Source organism: Uloborus diversus, chromosome 5, assembly GCF_026930045.1.
Source record: "Uloborus diversus isolate 005 chromosome 5, Udiv.v.3.1, whole genome shotgun sequence".
NCBI classification, from domain to species: domain Eukaryota; kingdom Metazoa; phylum Arthropoda; class Arachnida; order Araneae; family Uloboridae; genus Uloborus; species Uloborus diversus.
This window is the reverse complement of record NC_072735.1, coordinates 106709661-106732259: the sequence shown is the minus strand read 5'-3', so window position 1 is coordinate 106732259 and position 22599 is coordinate 106709661. Positions and strand designations below refer to the sequence as shown.

General features: G+C 30.6%; 1 protein-coding gene across 1 annotated transcript in view; it reads right to left on the bottom strand.

Annotated features, from left to right (window-relative positions):
* The window catches only part of LOC129222633 (probable G-protein coupled receptor CG31760), a 49100-nt gene that overhangs the window by 8961 nt on the left and 17540 nt on the right, over nucleotides 1-22599 (bottom strand). The window contains exons 6-8 of the mRNA XM_054857163.1: nucleotides 19212-19426; nucleotides 2369-2507; nucleotides 738-843 (exon numbers count right to left, since the gene is read on the bottom strand). Coding sequence (XP_054713138.1) covers nucleotides 738-843; nucleotides 2369-2507; nucleotides 19212-19426 — 460 coding nt within the window. The remainder of the gene's footprint in view (nucleotides 1-737; nucleotides 844-2368; nucleotides 2508-19211; nucleotides 19427-22599) is intronic.

Below are 22599 nucleotides of genomic sequence, written 5' to 3'. Positions count from 1 at the left end.
CCCTTGAGAGGCCAAGTAGCGGTTAATAGTGAAGGCTGAGTAACGGCAGAGTTATCACGGTAAAGGAGTCATTCTTTCGATCGCCCGCGCGAGCTCCAACTCACTCTTGTTTCTTGTAAAGTTTCGTCAATCGTAAAACGACGACTTTCGTTAATTTTTTGGCGGATTATTTCAATTTTTTCATCATTTCGAGACGTTGAAGGGCGCTCAGGACGATCATGATCTTCAACACTCATTCTAACACGTTTAAAACGCCCAAACCACTCGCAAAATTGTGTATGGCTCATAGCATCGTTCTTGAAAGCTTGTTGAAGCATTTGGTAAGCTATTCCGTTGCCGACTTTTCAAGCAGGGAGCAAAATTTCAAGCTTACAGTTTATTATTTTAAATCTGCCATAATGAGTTCGCAGACAGAAAGCAACACCTGAGAAAATCAGCACTATGATCATGATCAGACGTTATCAACTAGACTGACTCCATTTGCACAGGTGGTTTGTGGTCTCTACTTGAGCCATCTAGCTGGAGAACAAACACTCTACTACATCTAGGATTGGCATCGCACCATTAGTCCGGTTTCTTTTGGGCCCCCCCTCGTAAAACGTTATCGCATAAGGTATTGGAGAGGCAAACAGGCAATCTCTACCTATATTTCAACAATGGGAGTCATTTAATCGAACATCACGCTAGAAAAAAATGAAGCAAAGAAGGAGGGAAAAAGGAATTGTTAATTTTCTTACCTTAGGTCCGAAAATGAGAATGACTGTGATTGTTGTGCTGAGCTGCGTTCGTACAAAACCGAACAAATATTTGATGTCTGGTCCAGCGTTCGGAAGGATGACAAGACTGAAAAAATATAATTAAAAGAAAAGGTTCGTAAACTGTAACCTGTTAGAATTAATGAGTATAAAATATGAAGTTTAAAAGAATAAAGTTAGCAAACTTAAGTGCAAAAAAAGAGGAAAATAAAGAAGAAAAATTTAAAAGATATGATACGGAAAAAGTACTTCAAATACTTCTTGACATGCAGGTGCGATATGTATAGTATTTGAAACATAAAATATATACTTAAAAGCGGGTAGTATCAATAAATTTATTTTAAAAATTGGAAGGACATCATAAGCATATATGTAATTATTTTTAAACGATTTCGATAAATATTAGTTTCAAGTCAGGTTTTTTAGGGTTGAAATGAGAAAGAAGGACAGCATATCCCAATGAATGAACACCTCAACCAGTGGACCAGCACTTTATTTTCTTGCCATTTTCTTTTTGGAAATTTATAGAAGGAAATTACTACTGTCAATCTCGGAAAATATTTTTGCAATTTTATTTAAAAAAAACTGACAAAAACAAAAAAAAAAAAAAAAACGAAGAACAGTTGTTTATTCCTTATTCGATTCTACTCCATACAAGCAAATAAGGTTCTTAATTTCAATTCGGTTCTCTTTAACACATTCGCCTCCCCTCAAAAGAATATAAGCACTATCAAACATAACCGTTTTAACCTGCAACCTGCAAAACCTCTATTTTCGCAACCGTTAGTCTTAGATCCATACTTTCAATAGAAAAAATGTTCAAAATCAGAAATAGAGTTGAGATATAGAAGATTTGAAGTGAAAATAAAAAATGAGTCAAAAAATACAAACTTTAACTTTTTATACGGGCCCCGGTCCCCTAACTTATATTTAGAGAAATAATCTTCATTGAAAAAAAATTATAGCACAAAAAGTTTGAAATTAGTTCGACCAATATTCACCGAGATAGGAAACGCAGCGTGTTGTGACTTACGCCACTTTACACTCACCGTCACTAACACCTTTTGGAGGGAAAATATAGGTTTTGCAGTGTGTTTTTGCGTATCACGGCATAACATTTGAATTTATTTTTGAATAGCAATGAAAAATATAAATGCCTTTTTTTTACTTTGACAACCTGTCATTCTTGTGAAAGGGCGATAAGTTCCAATCTCATCTTCTGTATGGTCCCTTAAAACTTTGAACTCGAATATCTCTGTGAGTATTGGTCGCACAAATGTCAAGTTTTTTGTGTCCTCAAATTATTTTCAATGGAGATTACTTCCCTAAGCATAAGTTAGGGGAGCTAGGGCCCGTATAAAAAGTTAAACTTTGTATTTTTTGGGCTTATTTTTAATTTTGATTCAAATTTTCAATACCTAAACTTTGCATCTGATTTTGAACATTTTTGCAATCGGAAATATGCATTTAGGACTAACGGTTGCGAAAATAGAGGTTTTTGTAGTTTATACTGGAGCACCCTGCATAAAACTTCACAAAGAAATACACATTTCGTTGTTATATGATGTTTTATGTCCAACTACATTGCTTAATGGCTGAAAAATACGACTTACTGTATCATGACCATGATGATGTTGACAATCGTGATGCTGTGAACAGCCCAACTAATGTGTTTGGCTTCGTTGAAGACGGACTCAGCGTTTCTAACGTTGTAGCAAACTCTGATGCCCCAAAGTAAGAAGAGAAACTCGCCTAATAGGAAAGAAGCAAACTTGAGAAAATAACAAAACAATAAAGAAAAATATTAGATTTTCATGAACTTTGTTTACAACCTAGTTTTAAAATTGAATAGAAAAATGTTTCTTCTTTTGATAAAAGAAAAATCTTTTTTCTGAGTTTTCTTCGCATACTATTACAGGGAGAAAGTTTTTTGCATGTTTCATCCGAGTTAGACATTTTAAATCGAATATTTTAATGTTAGATTTTACAACACGTAGCTCAATTGAGTAGAAAACTTAACTCATTAAAATTGACACCTCTTTTAGCGCCATTTTTTTTTGAAATTTATCTTATGGCTCGAAAATTATCATTGCTGTATAGTCTGTAAATAGTCTGTAAGTTGTGACTTTTACGATTAAGTTAAAAATACAAAAATTGTTACGAAAATGCCGTAAGCTTTGTAATTTATTTCAAAAAGAAGCTTTGTAAATGTCGGCTATTTACAAATGTATTATTTTCGCAGCAAAGTTCACTTTTCGTGTTTTTTTTTTAACTTTATCTTCTAATTACTGTAAATGATTTTCATTTAAAAGCATTATATAACTTAAAAGAATTTTTTTTTCCGGAATGATTTTGTTCATTTCAAAAGAAGAATATACTTTTACAGGAATTATAAGATTTTAAGATTGATTTTTACCTGAAAATACAAAGACTGTAATGAAATTATCGAGAACTCAGTATTTTATTTCAAAAAAAAGCTTTGTAAATATGTCCTATTTACAAAATACTACTTCTCCAGTGCAGTTTATTTTCCGAGTTTTTTTTCTCTAATTATTATAAGCAATTTTCAATTAAAAGCATCATTTTGTAACAAGGTTATTTGCTTCAAACAGAAAGTACATTTTAAAAGAAATTACATCCTTATAAAATTTATTTTTGCCCTTAAAATAAAGATTGTTACAAAATTAGCTTAGCTCAGTAATTCATTTCAAAAAGAAACTCCGTAAATCTTTTTTTTTTTTACAATAGCAGTATTTCTGCAGCAAAGCTTATTTTCCATGTTTGCCTGAACTGATTAAGAAACCCGTTAAAACTGTTAACATTTAGGTTTATATTTCTGAAGTTTATCCTGTGAATCACAGATCATTATTGCTAAATATTCTGTAGTAAGTTCCAATTTCTAAGATTGATTTTTGACTTGAAAATACGAAGATTGATACGAAATTATAGTGAACACAGTATTTTATTTCAAAATGAAGCTTTGTAAATATATCCTATTTACAAAGAATTACTTCTCCAGTAAAACTTATTTTCCGTGTTTTCTTTTCTCTAATTATTCCAAACGATTTTCAATTTAAAGCATCATATAGCTTAACGGATTGTTTTTTGCAACCAGGTTATTATTGCAAAGTGTAATGGTTAAGTTGACGGAGCTTTTTCAAAATGAACAAACTGGAAATTGGTTTGAAAATTACAGAACATGAAGAAATGATATTGTATTTTACATTAAAACTTTTATTTTAATAGTATTTTTTTATTTTTTGCAGTCAATTTTCGCTTTCAAAAAAAAAAAAAAAAAAAAAAAAAGTGGAAAATTCCCCCCCCCCCCCTTTTTTGCGGGGCAAAGAAAAAAATTAAATACTTTTGCAGTAAAATATTTTATACTTAACTATAAAAAGTATTTTTGATCAAATGAATCAGTAAATAAAAGGTTTAATGAATAAATGAAACTATACTGAAAAACAAAACAAAACGAATAATTAAATAAGTTAACTAATTAATGTATGATGACAAATTAAAAAGTGAGTAACAGAGTGAATGCGTAAGAAAATAGGTGAATGAATAAATGAATAAATTAATTGCTAAATAAAGATATGTTAATAAAGTAATAAATAAAGAATACCTGAGAGATTTAATAAATAACTGAACAATTAAATAAAATTAACTAATTCACTTTGTCCCATCCACTTTGCCCCGCATGTACTTGTTTAATCGTTCAAAATATTTAAAATACAAATAATGGGTCATTCCATAGAAATGTCAACCTCAACCTCAGAAATTTTTTTTTCAACAAAGCCCTAATTGTGACTTATCATTTCATTCAGCATACTTTCTAGCACATTAATCCAGTAACAGTTTGCACAAATTTCATTCGGTATTTTTCTTCTGGCTCTAAACGTGCGAGGTTGTAGAAAAGGCTTAAAATACGCTAAAAACTTGCGTCTAAGTTTTCTTGTGTAACGTAAAAGTTTTTGCAAATTTTTAAAAGAACTATTTTTATTCTAAAAGATTAGATATTGGCCCAATAAAATTGACTGTTCTTTTTGCATACATTATAAGATAAGTATTTTAATTAGTTTGGTTATTTCACTGAAAATATTTACGTTACGTTAGTCACGAAAATGAACTATTTTCTGCATAAAAACTAAACCAGATGATTGAACCAAACAGTACTTTTTATTTTCTTACATCTATGTCATATCTACTTAAAAAGTGCAAAATATTTATTTTTGTATCAGTAGATATACAATAATTAGTGTGACTAACGTAACATTTGAGATGTGACTAACGTAACAGTTTGCATGTGACTAACGTAACATTTTAAAAATGACTGCTCATATTTAAAACTTATTTAATTTAATTTACATTTTCTTGAACAATTTTGAATAAGTAGGCATTCTATATTGATAAAAAATATAAAGGGTGAAAAATACCAGTAATATTACATTGTAGACCTTCTGTCTATTTAGAAGAATACTTTTTTAAAGGTCTTTAAAAATATACTTTCAATTTAAAGAATTATTATTAAAAAAAAATAGGATGAGTAAAGCAAAATAAGTACTCTGCTCAATGTGCGTGCATTCAACGCAAGAATCCAAGCTAAATAATTAAGAAATTAGAAAGACAGTTTTAACAAAGAAGAAAGTATATTTTTTTTAGAAAATACATCTTCACCTATTATTAAAATGAAGTAATGGCAGCTCGTTGGAAAACATTTGAAGATGTTACACGATACAGTGAGAATAAGCACTGCTGCCATATATTTCAGAAAATGCAAGAATGATCATTTAGAAATTCAAACATTTGCGGTGATATCCGGAATTAAAATTCATTCTGCAAAAATGTTTGAATATTTTTTTTTTCAATGTTACATTTTGATTCAGGATGCACAACACTATTCGTTCGATGAATCAGTAAACCTTAAAAAATAATATGCCATTGAAAAGTACTAGGAGTTTCTTATGACGATAACTAGTATATCTGCAGAATACTAGAATTCGGCGAAACTATCAACTTGAATAAAGTTAATTTTTTAAAAGAGATATATATATATATAAGATTTATTTAGCCCAAAATAATGTAATTCAGTTTGTAAAAGCAGTTTTTATTTATTTATTTATTTATTTATTTTTTGCATATTCAAATTGAGTTAATTGATCCGAATCCTTCCATTCAATTTTTTACACTAATGTAGAAAAAAAGTAAAGAAAGAACCATAATGCAACGCAAAGGAGGTTCCTAAAAAGTGTAAAAGTAATATAAGAGCAGAAGATTAATTACAAAAAGTTTTTTATATGCATTCATTGCTTGTTATCCGATGGTTACGTTAGTCACGTTACGTTAGTCATACACAGTTTTTCGTAAACGCACCATTAAGGGCCAAAAAAGATTTATGCGTAATAAATCTGTAATATATTTTTAAAAATAGACTGTTTACCTCTTGCAAATATATCGGCCAATGTTAAATGCCTGCGTAACTTTCAGAAAAATTTGCCTCGTAACATAAGCATTGTTTCTCAGGGTTGCAAAAATGTTACGTTAGTCACGATGCCTTTTTTGGCAAAAAAAATACCTGCCAAGCGCATATTTTGCTTCAAATTCTTGGTAGAAATGAAAAATAGTCACTTTGTACATTTTAAATCTGCATATTAAATCAAAAAACATTTATTTTTACTCCCGGTGTAAGTAAAAAGAGTAAGAAAATCCGCTGCGAATGTTACTTTAGTCACTATGGAATGACCCTAATCTTAATATTAAGTAAATAAATACGGCATCGGAAAATAAAAGGTCTCAATTAATATTTCAACTGTTAGTTACGAGAACTTTTTCATTTAATAATGCCAAAAATAATTTTCGACTTATAACAAAATATTACAATATGAGTATCAATTTTTGAAAATTGATTGTATTTTCATATTCTATAATTTTCAGAGGAAAATTTTTCTTGACTGGAATAGACTACATGTGTTACTACACAGTTAAAATGTTGCCAGATAGGTGGTACTAAAAGGAAAATAAATATTTCACCATTTCACTTTGCCCCGCTATTTCACTTTGCCCCACATTCCCCTACATTTTAAGAGAAATTATACTTTCTTTTAAAATTTATTTTTGACCTGAAATACAAAGATTGTTAAGAAATTAGCTTTCGCTCAGTAATTTATTTCAAAAAGAAACTTCGTAAATGTTGTTTTTTTTACAATAGCAGTATTTCTGCAGTAAAGTTTATTTTCCGTGCTTGCCTGAACCGATTTAGAAACTCGTTAAACTATAAACATTTAGGTTTAGATTTCTGAAGTTTATCCTGTGAATCACAAATCAACATTGCTAAATATTCTATAGTAAGTTCTAATTTTTAAGATTGATTTTTGACTTGAAAGGGTTGGCAACGGGTAGCGTGTAAACAAATGTGTTTTCAGCGCCGCTGAAAAAATAGTCGAAATACGAAATATATATAAAGAATTGAAGAAATATTCTTCTGGAGAGTAACTGGAATACATTACCAATGAGGTAAGCTAACAATCCATGTATGTAATGTGTATATCAGCTTAAATTTGAAGGAAAAGAAAAATCCGTAGGTCTAACCCTTGTATTTTTTTTTCAACGTTATGTGTCGGTTCTTCTTAAAGTGAGTGGCGCCATCTTCTGAGTATTGAGATTAACAAGAATTCATTAAAAAAATAAATACGTAAGATGTCTGACAAGTGTGAAATTTGTGTTTCTGAGATTTTTGATAAAAATGAGGTGTTTTGTTGCAGTAAATGTAAAAATTTATTTCACCCGAAATGTATAAATATTAGGGAAGAATATTATAGAAAAATGTCTAGGGACAGAAAATCGAAATGGAAATGTGAAGATTGTAGCGACAGTGTAAAGGCAGCTAGTCCTGACACAAATGCTGAAACTCCTTTAACTATAGAAATGATTAGAGATGAAATCAAGAGTTGCTTCCGTAGTTTCGAAGGGCAATTTTTACGAGAACTGAAGCCTATTAAAGAAGAAATTGGTGAACTAAAAAAATCCCTGGATTTCTGCAATAAATCGTCTGAAGAAATCAACAGTAAACTTATCGGTATAGTGGATGAAATAAAACAAGTTAGAGAAGAAAATAGAAAATTGGTGCTGGAAAATAGAACATTGAACGATAAGATAGAAAGCATCGAACGGGAATTAGATGCAATCGAACTTCGATCGAAAGAAAACAACATTGAAATTAACAACTATCCTGAGGAAAAAGGAGAGAATCTGAATGATATAATTGGAAAGATGGCTACTGAGTTGCATCTAGAAGAAAAAGGTGAAATAATTAACATGCACCGAGTTCCAACGCAAAGTAAAAATAGAATAAAACCTATTATAGTGAGATTTAAGGATATTCTCACACGTAATACATGGCTCAGAGCTACCAAAGACAATAAAAATTTAACTACGACCATGATTAACAATAAATTTGAAGAACAAAAGATTTTTATCAATGAACATGTTACAAGAAAGGTTAAGGAATTACATTTTATAGCCAGAAAATTCAAGAGTGAAAATGATTATAAATTTGTTTTGATGAAAGGAGGAAAGGTCTTTCTTCGAAAAAGTGAGAATGATAGAGTAATACAGGTAAGGAGGAAAGAGGACTTGGATAAATTGAGAAATAATTCAAACCAGTTTTTGTGCGATGGAAGACCACGATATTAAGAGAGGTGAACGGGTGTTCATGGATTATGATTCAATTGAAAAAATCACTGAACTAAATAACGTGGACGCAGCAGAGACATTTCTTATAAAAGACAATACAGCGGTATTAAACATTTATCATCTGAACATAAGGCAAAATTTAGATGAACTCTTGATAACAATTGAAAATATGGATATAGATATTTTGTTATTAAGTGAAATATGGATTAAGGAATGTGAAATTGATAATTATAATCTTAAGGGGTATAACAAACTTTATAATACAAGAGAAAGAAATAGATCAGGGGGAGTCATAGCTTATATTAAAGAGAAATACTACTTTTCTGATCAGAGTATTTTAATGAATACTGCTGAGGTATTATACTTGTATAATAAGGAACTTGATTTTTTTTTATAGTTTTTATTTACAGGGCTATTGAATGTAGTATAAAGGATTATATATTAGAACTTGAACAAAAGGTAAAAGGAATTGTATGTAAAAACATTTTGTATATTGGTGACATAAACATTGATACTTTACAGAATAACACGACAACAAATGATTATATTAATACTATGTACACTATGGGTTTCAAGCAATATGTTGATATACCAACTAGGTGTAATGACCTAAGCTCATCCTGTATTGATCATGTCTTTTATAAATGTAATTACAGAATAGATAGAGCAGTAACAGCTGCAGTACATAAAACAACAATAACCGATCACTATGCATTACTAGTAAAAATTGATAACAAAAAATTATTAGAAAAACATTTGAAACGTAATCGGAGTAGCGAGCAAATAATTAAAACATTCATCGATTATAGAACTTTTGAACAGGATATTAAAGAAATTAATTTCTCTAGCTTAATAGATGAAAACATGGAGATAAATGAGATTTATAACACTTTTATCAGTAAAATTAAGGAATTCATGGAAAAAAACAAGAAGATAAAAAAAGCTAATAAATTAAAAAAACAATGGATTACACAAGAGTTAGTAAATATGATCAATAAAAAAGAAAAATTATATAAAAAAACAAAACAATTTCCTTATAATAAGGAATATAAAAATAATTATAAAGAATACAATGAACAATTAAAAAAGTTGATTAAAAAAGAAAAAGAGGATTTTTTTCATAAAAAATTTGTCCATGCTGGAAAAGATGGAAGAAAACAATGGACTATTATTAAAGATATTACAGGGATTAAGAATAAGAATTCCATCGATGTAGATAATAACAATGAACTAGTTGAAAAATTTAATGACTTTTTTAGAAATTGTTGTGTGGAAATAAACGGCAATAAAGCATCAAACTATGATAATAACATAACACACCAAACAAATTCTATGTATATTTACCCAATGGAAATAAGTAAGGTTAAAAATATTATTGATTATATGCAAAATGACAAAACACCGGGACATGACGGAATTACAAGTAATGCACTTAAGATAATTGCTAATTATCATATAGAAATTGTGACAAAAATCATCAATATTAGTCTACAAAGAGGGGAATTCGTAGAAGATCTAAAAAAAGCAATAATTACACCGATACACAAATCAGGTGCTAAAGATGACTGTAATAATTTCAGACCTATCTCAGTTCTACCAATATTCTCAAAATTATTGGAAAAATGTTATAGCTCTCAGTTGATGAATTTCTTAGAAAAATATGATTTTTTCCATAATGCACAATACGGATTTAGGCAAAACAGAAATACTGAAAAAGCTGTATTAAAATTAGCAGGTGAAATTTATGCGAACATTAACGAAAACTATGAAACTTCAGCAGTATTCTTGGATTTACGTAAAGCATTTGACAGTGTAAGCATAAAGATTTTGATAAAAAAAGTTATACAATGTTGGAATAAGAGGAATACCTTACAAATAGATATTATCCTATCTCACGGACAGAAAACAAGCAACAAAACTAAATAACTGTATAAGCAAATATAAAACAACAAAAACGGGAGTCCCTCAGGGATCAATTTTAGGTCCATTACTTTTTTTAATATATATTAATGACATGTCATACATTAAATTATACGGTACAATTACTCTATATGCAGATGATACAGCATTAACATATTCTGCAAAGAGCATTAATGATATAAAAATCCAAATGGAACTTGATTTAACTGCTATAAATAAATGGTTAACTGACAATATGTTATCTCTTAATATAAATAAAACAAAATACATAAAATTTAAAAAAGAATGGAATTAAGAAAATTGATTTAGGCATAAAATATCACGAACCAACATGTGACTGCACAAATAACTGTAACTGTCCTACCATAGAAAGAGTCGAAAATATAAATTATTTAGGTATAACTTTTAGTGAAAATTTAAAATGGAAATGCCATACTGATAAACTTGTGAAGAAATTAAGAGGTAGAATACATTGGCTCAATCTATTGAGAAATATAGTTGAGAAAAAGTTTCTTAGATGTTTATTTTATGCTTGGATAAATTCAATAATTACGTATGGTATTTGTGCATGGGGAGGTGATTATGAAACAAATCTTACCAATTTAAATAGAACTTATGCAAAAATTTTGAAAATAATTTATGGATCTAAACAAGAACTTAATAAAAACGATACTATTTTACAAAAGTCAGAGAAAATATATAATATCAGAGAAATATATGCACAGAGAATATTGTATTTTTTGCATAACAACAATAACTGGTTTGAAATTAATGAAAAACAATATAATACTCGAATTTCAGATAAACAATATAAAGTTATAAAACCAAATAAAACGATTATTAAAAAGCAATTCTTTTACTTGGCACCGCGGCTGTTTAATGAACTAACGGAAGATGTTAGGAATGAGAAGAACTTTAAAAAATATAAACAAGGGGTCAATGAATATATACAAAATAATGACATTCTATCAACAATTAACTTTTAGCTGATAAAATATACTGACTTGCCAACCGGGTGGGATTTTGTATTGTAACTTTTATACTATTGAATGTTTCAATGCGAGTTATTGTGTGTTTTTTTTCTGGAGTCAAACAGTCCAATAATTGTTCTGTGTAAAATTTTTACTACTTGTGTAAAATTAATTTGTAAATATTTCTGTTAATACATATTTGTGTTTGTACTCCATACTAAACCAATTAAAAAACACTGCGGACAGTGCCTTTGGCGCTCTTTAGTGTGAATTTAATACTAACTCGTGTTGAACTATAGTCAAGATTTTTTTAATATTTTGTTATGAAGTTTGTAATTTATGTTTTATAATTTGTAAGTTTTTTAACTTTACTTTTTAATTTTGCTTACTGTTATGTATGTGTATTTTGTTTGTTAATAAATTTTATCTTATCTTATCTTATCTTAAAAATACGAAGATTGATTCGAAATTATCGACAACTCAGCATTGTATTTCAAAAAGAAGCTTTGTAAATATGTCCTATTTACAAAGTATTCCTTCCCCAATAAAGCTTATTTTAAGCGTTTTTTTCTCTAATTATTCCAAAGCATCATATAACTTAAAGGATTGCTTTTTGCAACAAGGTTATTTTCTTCAAGCAAAAAGTATATTTTTAAAGAAATTACACCCTTTTAAAATTTATTATTGATCTGAAATACAAAGATTGTTACGAAATTAGCTTTCGCTCAGTAATTTATTTCAAAAAGAAACTCCGTAAATGTTGTTTTTTTACAATAGCAGTACTTCTGCAATAAAGCTTATTTTCCGTGTTTGCCTGAACTGATTTAGAAACTCGTTAAAACTGTAAACATTTAAGTTTAGATTTCTGAAGTTTATCTTGTGAATCACAAATCAACATTGCTAAATGTTATGTAGTAAGTTCTAATTTTTAATATTGATTTTTGTCTTGAAAATACGAAGATTGGTACGAAATATTTTTAGCTGATTTCAAAACAGTTTTTGTAAAGGCTGTATTTTTACAAAAGAATTACTTTTGACTTTTGATGTCCCTCACGTGACGCATGTAAATGCATTTTATTTTAAATAACAAAATTGTTTAAAAAAATATACATAATTGTGTCAGGAGTATATTTGAATCAAATGTAAAGATTAAAAAAATTGCTTACCCCTGTTTCATTAAAATATTAGGAGATCCAACGAAATGTTAATGAAATTTAAGCGTATTTTTGTCCTGTACGTGACAGTGGAATGGCCCTTGAGCTTGCTGTGCATCTTGTGGAATATGTGATTTTTGAAAGTAAAAATTTTAGCAAGTAGAGCTGCCATTAAATATTTTCATAAGATAATATAACTCATGGTTTAAAAAAAATCAAACTACAGGTTAAAGTTGTGAATATACATTGAATTTTAGTTAATTTATCCAAACCAGTTACATATTTTGAAACACCGAAAAAGTCTCATAAAACCTTAAAATTTAAGAAACTAATGAATAAGCAAAACAAATAAATGAAAAATAAAATAAAATCTTTTTAAGGATTTCATTTACTCATTTCTAAATTTTTAATGTTTTATAAAAAAAAAACCTTCAGAGATGAAGAAAAAAGGAAAAAAAAATTGATTTGAATTTTGACATCCTGAATTCAAATTATATTTTTCGCAATCACGAGTGTGTGTATGTAGGCGTGTGTGTTTGTGTGTACGGGTTATGTGTATGTGTGTGTATGAAAGTGTGTGTGGGGGGTGCATGTGTATGTGTGTGTAGGCATATGTGTTTGTGTCTGTGTTCATGCATGAATGTGTGGGTAGTTGTGTATGTGTGTGTATGTGTGGGTGTCTGTATGTATGCGTGTGTGTAAGTGTTTGTATGTGTGTGTGTACGTGTTTGTGTGTGTGTATGTGTTTGTGTGTGTATGTGTTTGTGTGTGTGTGTATGTGTTTGTGTGTGTGTGTATGTGTTTGTGTGTGTGTGTATGTGCGCGCGTGTGTGTGTAGTTGTGTATGTATGCGCGTGTGTGTAGGACATGGGTGCAACCTGGAGACGGCTTTCGCTATAGGAGCAGCATCGTGAGGAGCCAGCCGGTCCACAGTGATGGTGCGGAGGGTGGCGGTGGGAAAAATCAGCGTAACGCCAAAAACAGTCAAATGAGAACAATAAGCAATCGTGATTGCTCAAAAAAAATAAATAAAAAATCCTATTATTTTTTGGGCGATTTTACTTATTTATTTTTATTTGTTTATTCATTTCTTAACTTTTTAGGTTTTGCGAAAAAATGAAGAAAAGAGTTCAAAAAATAACAAAGGTTTCATTTAAAAAAAAATATTTTTTTAGATTTCTTAATTTTTAAGATTTGGTGGGACTCAATTACATAAATCAAATTCTTAAACCAATTAACTCTTTGTAGTGCTGCTAAATGTTCAATGCTAAATCATCTACAGTACATCCATAGATTTAAAAAAAAAAAATGAATTGCCAATGAAAAACAAATTCCACCTAGAAAGTTGTATATAATTTTTACAGTAAAAAAGTGCAAACAGTTTATATATGCTATTTTCGGTCTCAATATTTCTTTCAGTAAGGAAAAAACAAACCATTAAGCAATAGCAAATAATTACTTTTCAACCGATCTAACTTTTTCAACTGCAATCATGAATATTAACGGTGTCTCAAAAGGAACACGCATACATAAAATCTTAATTTTTTTAAAGGATTTTATTAATTAATTTCTTAGATTTTAAACTTTTATGAAAAAAATTAAGAGATGAAAAAAAAAAAAAAAAGAAATCCGTATTGTTATTTTTTAACGATTTTATTTGTTTATTTTTATTTGTTAATTCATTTCTTAACTTTTAAGGTTTTGCGAACAAATAAAGAAATGAATAAATAAGTTGAAAAAAATAACAAAGATTTCATTTCTTAAAAATTCATTTTTTACTATCTTAATTTTTAATTGTTTTATGGGACTTAATTAAACTCCCACAAACAAAATCAAATCATAATGCCAATTAAATAGTTTGCGGCGCTACTACATACTCAATGCTAAATCAGTTACAGAACATCCTCATTTAAACTAAACTAAATTTAACCTAGAAAGTTGCTTACAATTTTTTCAGTAAAAGAATACCATGCAAAAAAGTGAAAACCGCTTATATTTGCTATTTTTGGACTCAATATTTCTTTCAGTAAGGAAAAAACAAACCAATAAGTAATAGCAAATAATTACTTTTCAATCGATCTAACTTTTTCAGCTGCAATGAACTTTAGCGGTATCTCAAAAAGAACACGCATGCTAACATTTTAACTGCGGTTTTGAATAAAAAAAAAGAAGACAATGCAGTGACGTAAGTATTCGAAGTAGAGTAGCTTTCTCTTCCTCTAAAAACTGCTTCTAAACTTCTTAAGATGCATAAATCGATGTGTAAGCAGAAGATTTATGGAGAATATTGATTTTTCGGAGATTATCATGAAAAGCAATTATCTTCGTTACTTCATCCATTGTTCTTGTCGTCTTTTATTATCTTAAGATGTTCCGTAAATATCGTGCCAATTTCGGAAGTTAATTTTTCAAGCTTTGAATATATTGTAGTCTTTTCAAGCGTTTTGATGTTGATGTAATTGGCATTTTGAATTCTTCATTAGCTTGAAATTAAATTATCGAGATCAAAGAGTATCAGCTTCTTTGAGTATGGTTGGTCGCACTGTTAGGAGTAAGTATAAATTAGAGAACATGCTGTGTTGGAGCATATATAAATCGGCTTAAGATCAGTGGTGGCGCTAGTAAGACGTTTGGTGCAAGAGGGATTTGCAGGGCGCTTGTTATACAGGAGTAGCATGATGTCTTGCATCCAATCGCCTTGCAAATCCTTAGACGGGATCATGAAACGGGAACCTATCTCATTGGAAATCTAATTTTTGCTCACATGTTCATTTTAAGTCTGACATTTTTATATCCAGCGTGTAATGAGCTGCCGTTTCGGCATGCATTTTTCTGTTAAAAATAACAAGAAAACCAATATTAATCAAAAGTTGGAAAATTTTTACTTAAGGATTTTTTTCTTCTAATATTCAAGTGTGTCATAAAAAACGAACATAGCATTTGAAAAAGGCCAGCGTATAACAAAAGTAATTTTATTATAAAATGAAACTGGTTCATTAATGGAACTTAGTACATTTTTGATTGGCGCAGCATTCAGTGGCGGATACAAAAGGGGGGATGGCGGGGGGTCATGAAACTCCTCCCCCCACAAACCCGCGACAGTATTGGAGTGTTTGCTCGAAAAAATAAAAAAACTTGATCGAAAAAAATAAGAAAACGTAAATTTTTTTATTCAATTTTTTTGGGCATTATGTGGAAAGGGGGGGGGGGGTCATGAGGGTTGCGATCCCCTCCCTTAATTTGTTACAATATTTCGCAATCGTTGTAAGGTTCATTTGAGTAGTGAAAATGATTGCTTGAAAAAAAAAGAAAAGAAAGAAAGAAAACCTTAACAAAACCATAAGAAAAAAAGTAAATTTTTTATTTCCTTTTTTTTGTGGCATTACATGTCATTTTTCTATTTATATATAACTTTGCTTGAGACTATAGTGTTTGAGACAATTTTTATACGGCCCTGTCATCAGATGCCAGTTAAATAAAAAAGAACAAAGATGCCGCCCGATCGCTTTTTATGCAACAAATTTAATCGACGAGAGTTATTGCCAAAATATTTCCGGAGCTGCAGGCATCGTTTCAATTTATAAAACATTTGAGTGTGTAAATATTTTTTCTATGAAGCCTTTAAATTATTATTTCTTTCTTTTGTGATTTTTAGACAGTTTTGTTTTTGTTCATGCTGAGTTTACTTGTAAATGTGCTGTAAATAGTTCATAAGTTTAAATCAGTGTTTGCGATTTTATGTCGTACAAGAAATGTCAAATTTTAGTTTCGTGTTTGCGTGAAACCTCGTTATACGAGGACTCCCGAAAATAAGCCCCTCGTTTTAAACGGAAACTTGTCAGAAAAAAGCCGCGTTTTGACAGAAAAGGACTACTTTTTACTAAAACAATGAAGCTTTCGGGTGACAAAACATTGTTGTCTCTTTTATCAAAGTTAAAAAAAACTGATGAACACAAATGCGATGGAAACATATCCCGAGTTTCAGTATCAGACTCTGAGACTAAGTGGTCCTCGTTCACCTGCGATTTTTCTATAGCTGAAAAGAATCAGTCTGTGAGTATTTATCAATATCCGAATTGCATTCATAAAATATTTAATTTTTAATCACATTTTCGACGCATTTTTAAGTGAAGTTTTAATATTTTATTTCTGCGTGTGTCGAATGAAATGAACCTTCTATACGGAGATATCAGTACATAAAATCTAAAAAAGTGCGGTGACCGTCGTAAGAAGCTATTATCTTAATGTTTATTTTATTATAATTAATATGCAATAACTTTTTAGTTACGTCAGTTAGTTAATGTTAACCATAACTTTCATGTTAAAAAATTCTTTCACTTCAGGCCCATATCTATAACTTTCAGGCTCCACTACAAATCTCAACAAGCCCAATACGTTTTGTCAACTCGTATCTGAGATGCCCATTATATTTTAATCTGAACAAGATTAAAACTTTTTTTCAGCACAAATTCAAAGTTCACCGTTAGAACAGGAAGTAACATACTGTTCCTTCACGGCTTTTACAAGATGAATCTCAGAGGTCAAACCAAGTGATTCATTTTAATCAAATTTAACCGAAGTTCAAGAAAATTGCCGTACGTGAGATTCCATTCTAAAGCATTACCAAGGGCTGTTCGTGATCCAAATTTGAGGCTGGCAACACATTCTCAGTCTAAAAATTATTTTAAAAAAAACCTTTATAAATTGTTATTTCTATGACTTTTGTATGCAAATTCGAATTTTTTTTTTCATGAGGAGGGGAGGGGGGGTGTCGAGCTTCCTCTTAGTTTCCGAAAATTTCAGTCTACTTTCAGAAAATGTTACTTGAGTCCACTATCACCCCTGACCATGACCGACCCCCGCCCCTCTTTCCCTTCAAAATGAAATCCTGTATCCGTCCTTGGTGGAATAACTTGAAGCTAAGAATAGATGTCAGCAGACAACTAATGCCAGGTTGCGTTTGGGTCATCTGCGTGCCCTTTTCCAGGGATAAACTTTATTTATAATAGTGATGTTCCGGATATCCGTATCCGCGGATATCCGAGGGAAAATAAAGATCTGTATCCGTATCCGTTACTTTTTTGACGGATCTTAAGCGGATAATTTCTATTCGAATTTTTTTTAATATTTGAATAAAAGACTCTTAAATTCAGTTTAAATTAGGTTTTATTCCATTTTTAAAAAATTTTAAGCTATCATTTCAGATGCCAATTTGTATCCCCCCCCCCCCGTTGCAAAAAGGAAGTGGAAATATGTGTTAAAAGTGTGTCTCAGTGTGTCTTTTTCTGGCATCGTAGCTCCTAAACAGATAAACCGATTTTGATAGTTCATTTTTTGTTCAAAAGGTGACTTGATCGAAAGTGTTCTTAGCTTGGCCTCGTTTTTGTAGAACTTTAATTACAGGAGATATTAGTTAAAAACCGACTTAACGTTTTTCACAATTAGGGTAGTAAAAATTTACCCTTACGTTAAAAATGTTGGCCGTAATTGAAAGAACGAAGTTTTCTGCGTTTGATATTTATTTGAAACTTCCAACTGATATACAGTAGGAGCTATAATCTTGTTAAGTAAATTTTAAATGCAATTCTAAGCCTTTATACGCGTGATTGATAGCAATTTTATAGTCGGAAAATAAGGAGAAAAAGCTCAATGATTTAAAAATTTTACCTGCGGTCAGTTCATATTTGTTAAGAAATGTGTAATCTGACCCGCGAAATTCATCTTAATATGAGGTCGGTTCTCTGGGACATGTTTTAATTTTTAATTTATAATTTAATATTAGTTTTTGTTATTGATTTGGAGTTTCTGTTTTTCTTCATTTTTGTTTTTCTCGGCATCCTTCCAAAAAAATGAGACTAAATTCTCTATTGTATTTACTGTTTGTAAAGGTGTTCCCGGCTCTGTATTTCGTCGGTCGGAGTAAGTTCTCTGGAATGGGTCAGCGCTGCATTTATGCTGAAATAAAATGTGAAAAATTATTTCTAGCCTGTCCAGTAGCAGCTTTACACTCTTGTTTCTGTATCCTACCTCTACCGAGCAAACTAGAAATAATTTTTCACATTCCATCTAAGCTCTAATGCAGCGCTGAACCATTCCTTCCAACTCTCCCTCAATTGTAACGGAGATTTCTTTAATGAGTAAATCATAATCTTGATTATATTTTTGCCGCAGTTGACATTTTTTGAAGAAACTGCCATTACTCTGACGGGAATACCTTCCCTAACAAATTTTACACTTGGATAGTTTAATTGGTCAAAAAAAAAAAAAAAAAAAAAAAAAAAAAAAAGAGATCCGAATCCGTATCCGCGGATCTTGACACTAATGATCCGGATCCGCGGATCTACTTTTTTAACGATCCGGCGCATCACTAATTTATAACCTTTGACGCTACTCCATCACATATTTAAATTTTAACGTGTATAGTATGTGATAGAAGCCAACTAAACCCCAATCCTGGTGCGGTATTTGAGTTTCTGCGAGATTTCAGGGGAAGACAGGGTTTGAGTGTGTAAGACAGAGAAATAATATTTTTTGAGAGTTAGTTTTCCTCAGGTTTGAGGAGGATAATGTTGTAAGTTAGAAAAGCTAAAACAAAAAACAATTGCTCATACTGTGTCGAATATATTCTTAGTACGTTTTTATGAATCAGAAATTAGATTTTGAATTCTTCAAATGCTTTTTTATATCAAACGTGATACATTTTCAATCGCATTAAAACATACCTATGGCCAAACTATGGTCCCACCAGTTGTAATCGCATTGCTTGAACTTCAGCTGGTCCCAATCTTTAATGTAGACAGCTGCCGGTGGAGAAGAGATCGTCCATGTGCCCAAATAAATGGCCATAACCAGAAGAATTGGAAACAGCCACTGTAGCAGTTGCTTGTCCGTCAATTTCAATTTATGCGCAGACTTGACACGATACGTCAATGACACCCTGTTGTATACAAACAGAAAAATGTTTTATATAACTTTTGTTTTTTTTTTTTTTATGAGGGATTTTATTATCATCTTCATATATTAATAGCCAATGATCGAGTAACGCGCGAGATTCAACAATGAAACTCACGCCACGGCTTTAAAAAAAAGAATGGTATAAGCACAAAAAGTTACAATTTTGCTCCGTTAATAAAATTGTAAAATACAATCATAAATTGGTAGTTCAACCGCTCAACTTTCGTGTAGATGGAAAATATGAAGTCAACAGTATGTAATACCTTCTAAATTTTGTGCTTTAAAAGCGATGATACTATTATTATGTACATTGATTAAAGTTTTTAAATTTAACATTTTAAAGCAGTTATTGAGAATTTTAGTAGTAATTTTTTCAATTCTAATGTAATTTAACTTATTTAAAGCTATAGTTGGGGCAAACCTGAGCTGGCAGCATTGGGAACGCTGCGCAGATCTTAATTGCAGCATCACGACGCTGCCAGGTTAGGTTGGGCCAACATAGATGGGTGCCGATTCTTATCCGTTCATTTTATTATTTTAATTGCTTGCAAATAAAAAAATTCATACTCAAACAAAAAAATTATACGTTAATTTATTTGCTATTTGGTCGAATCGAGGATGTTCTATAAAAGTAGTATAATTTTTCTCCCCAATCACGACCTCTGGTTAAACCTTCATCAGGGTAGGTACGGCGATGATTGATGGAGTTGAAATAAATAAAAATAAAGAAAGTAATATAACTAATTAAAATATTACCTAAAGAACTAAAACTGAAATATTGATCAGTCAACAAAGATTAAGCAAGAAATACTCGTGATGTAGGTGATGAATGTTTTTCGTATTAAAAAAAAAAAAACCATTTATTTTAAAAGCAGGAGGAGTTTTCTCTTGCATTTGGATAACATGAAGCAGGATATGAAACTCAAATGATTGGAGCAAAAAAAGTAGAAGGGGAAAGTAGGGTAATGATGTGTGAGGGTAATCCCTCACACCCAAAAATCTCTAAAGAGAATAGAATTAAAAACTCGCTATTAGTACCGCCATATAGCTAATATCAATACAAACTAGTAGTAAGGGTATAGTCATTGTGACTTGGAAAATGTTTTTGTGACCTCACGTAATTTTTCGAAGTGTTTTTGTTATAAGGGGCCATTTATTAATTACGTAAGGATGATTTTGGCAATTTTTGACCTCCCCTCCCACCATTTAAGGATAAGATTTTTCTAACCCCCTTTTCTTACGTAAGATTAAATTTCGTTTTTCAAAACAATAAACTAACAAATCTTAAATCACTGGAATCGTTATTAAATTCACTGTTGTTATTATTTTTTTAAAAACATTTTTGTGCAAAGAAATATTTACTAAAAGGAAACTAGACTGCATATTTTTTCGACAAATATCGTTTAATATTTTTAAAAATTATTTTAATCGGTGCGCTTTTATTGTTTACGCTTTTTCCTATGACATCACAAATAATGAAATGTCATTCACTGTTGCCATTCGCAGATCACAACATTTAATGCGCTTCTTTACTCACTTATGTTGGCAACGATATGGTTCATAGCAAGCGTAGAGCGCAATATTTAATTCGCTTCTTGATTATCATAATATGGAAACGCGGTAGACAGATGCGCTAAAGTACATATTTTATGAAGTCATAAAGACCACGCCTTATTTTCGAAATCGGACATTTAAAAAAATAATTAAAAATTAAACGTTGGGAAAATGAAAGTTTTTTTCTCGCTCCATGTTTTTTTTTTGCTTATTCTATCAATTTCAGTGACTAAAAGTAGTACTTTTGACTGAAGGAAACAACTCCATTCGTACTTTTTCAGACAATGGCGAATAACACATTTATTAACTATAATTTTAGTAATGAAATTTGGTGCTGGCAAAAAAAAAAAAAGAATACGATTCTTTTATTCTTTTCAATGATCTAGAATACTCTTTTAAACATTTCTGCTGTCGATTGCTGCCGGTTTTCTATTTCCGTTCACTATTAATTTGAAATTCAATTCCAGCTATTACTAACAAGTTAATTTGCGGGCTCTAATAATACGAAATGAGATAAATGTCACGTCTTGTTTTCAAAAGGCCAGCAACTAGCCTTTCCATCATTTATGCTTACTGTCTTCTTATTCCCGAGTAAACCAATCGGTAAAATGGTTGGATTTTTGATGGATGACCATCGACTCTTGTACGTGTCATCTCTACACTTAATTGTATTTCCTTTCATTCATCGTACTATTTTACTTAAAATTCCGCCGATGGTTTGTCTATACTTCTCTCATTTTATAGTTGTTAACAATTGCTTCATTTGACATTTAAGACTTATACCTGTTTAATCCTTTTCCATGCAATACATTCAGCGATAAACGCTAATCTCAACTCAAGATATCTTTGCATGAAAAATTTCAAAACTAATTTTACATGAAATTTCCTTCAAAAGTCAAAATTTTGCTTTCTAGTTCTACATTTATTAGATAATACATTCGAATCTCGTTGCAAAAGACTGTTGAAGAGCAAACCAGGCAATGCCGCGTAAAATAACTACGGGAAAAAAAAGCCATTAGTTTTCAAGTAAGCAGAACAGAAAACATCCATAACTTGGTCTAAAATCTTTAATATCATACATTTATCAGTGTGACTATTTCTACTGGAGATGCGGACTTAAGTTCAGAAACGAAAAACTGAAAAAATATGAGCCCCCCCCCCTCCACCCAACAAAAAATAAATAATTAAGCATAAATAAATAATTAAAAATGAATAAATAAATAAATAAAAACAGTGACATCCAACCCAACAACAGAAGCAGCTACTACTGAAAAGATCCCGTTTTCATGTCTGCCGTGTTAGACAGCCATTTGTATGGTCAGTTTGGATAAAGGGAAACATAATTTCAATGCTTCAACTTTAGACCTTTCCTTTTCTTTAAGGGGTCTAAGGACCTTTAACCTTCAAAATGTTCGATTTTCTGGAAAAAAATATATGTAATGCATAGTTTAATTTTGAACAATTTGATACCTTATTTATTATAGTACGCCAAAAACTTTTCGAGTTATCGTAAAAATGCGTAAACTTTCCCCATAGAGTTTTATGTTAACAGCAGCTGTTTACGCCTCTTTTTCTCAGATGCCGGTTCTTCGGTTTTCTCGT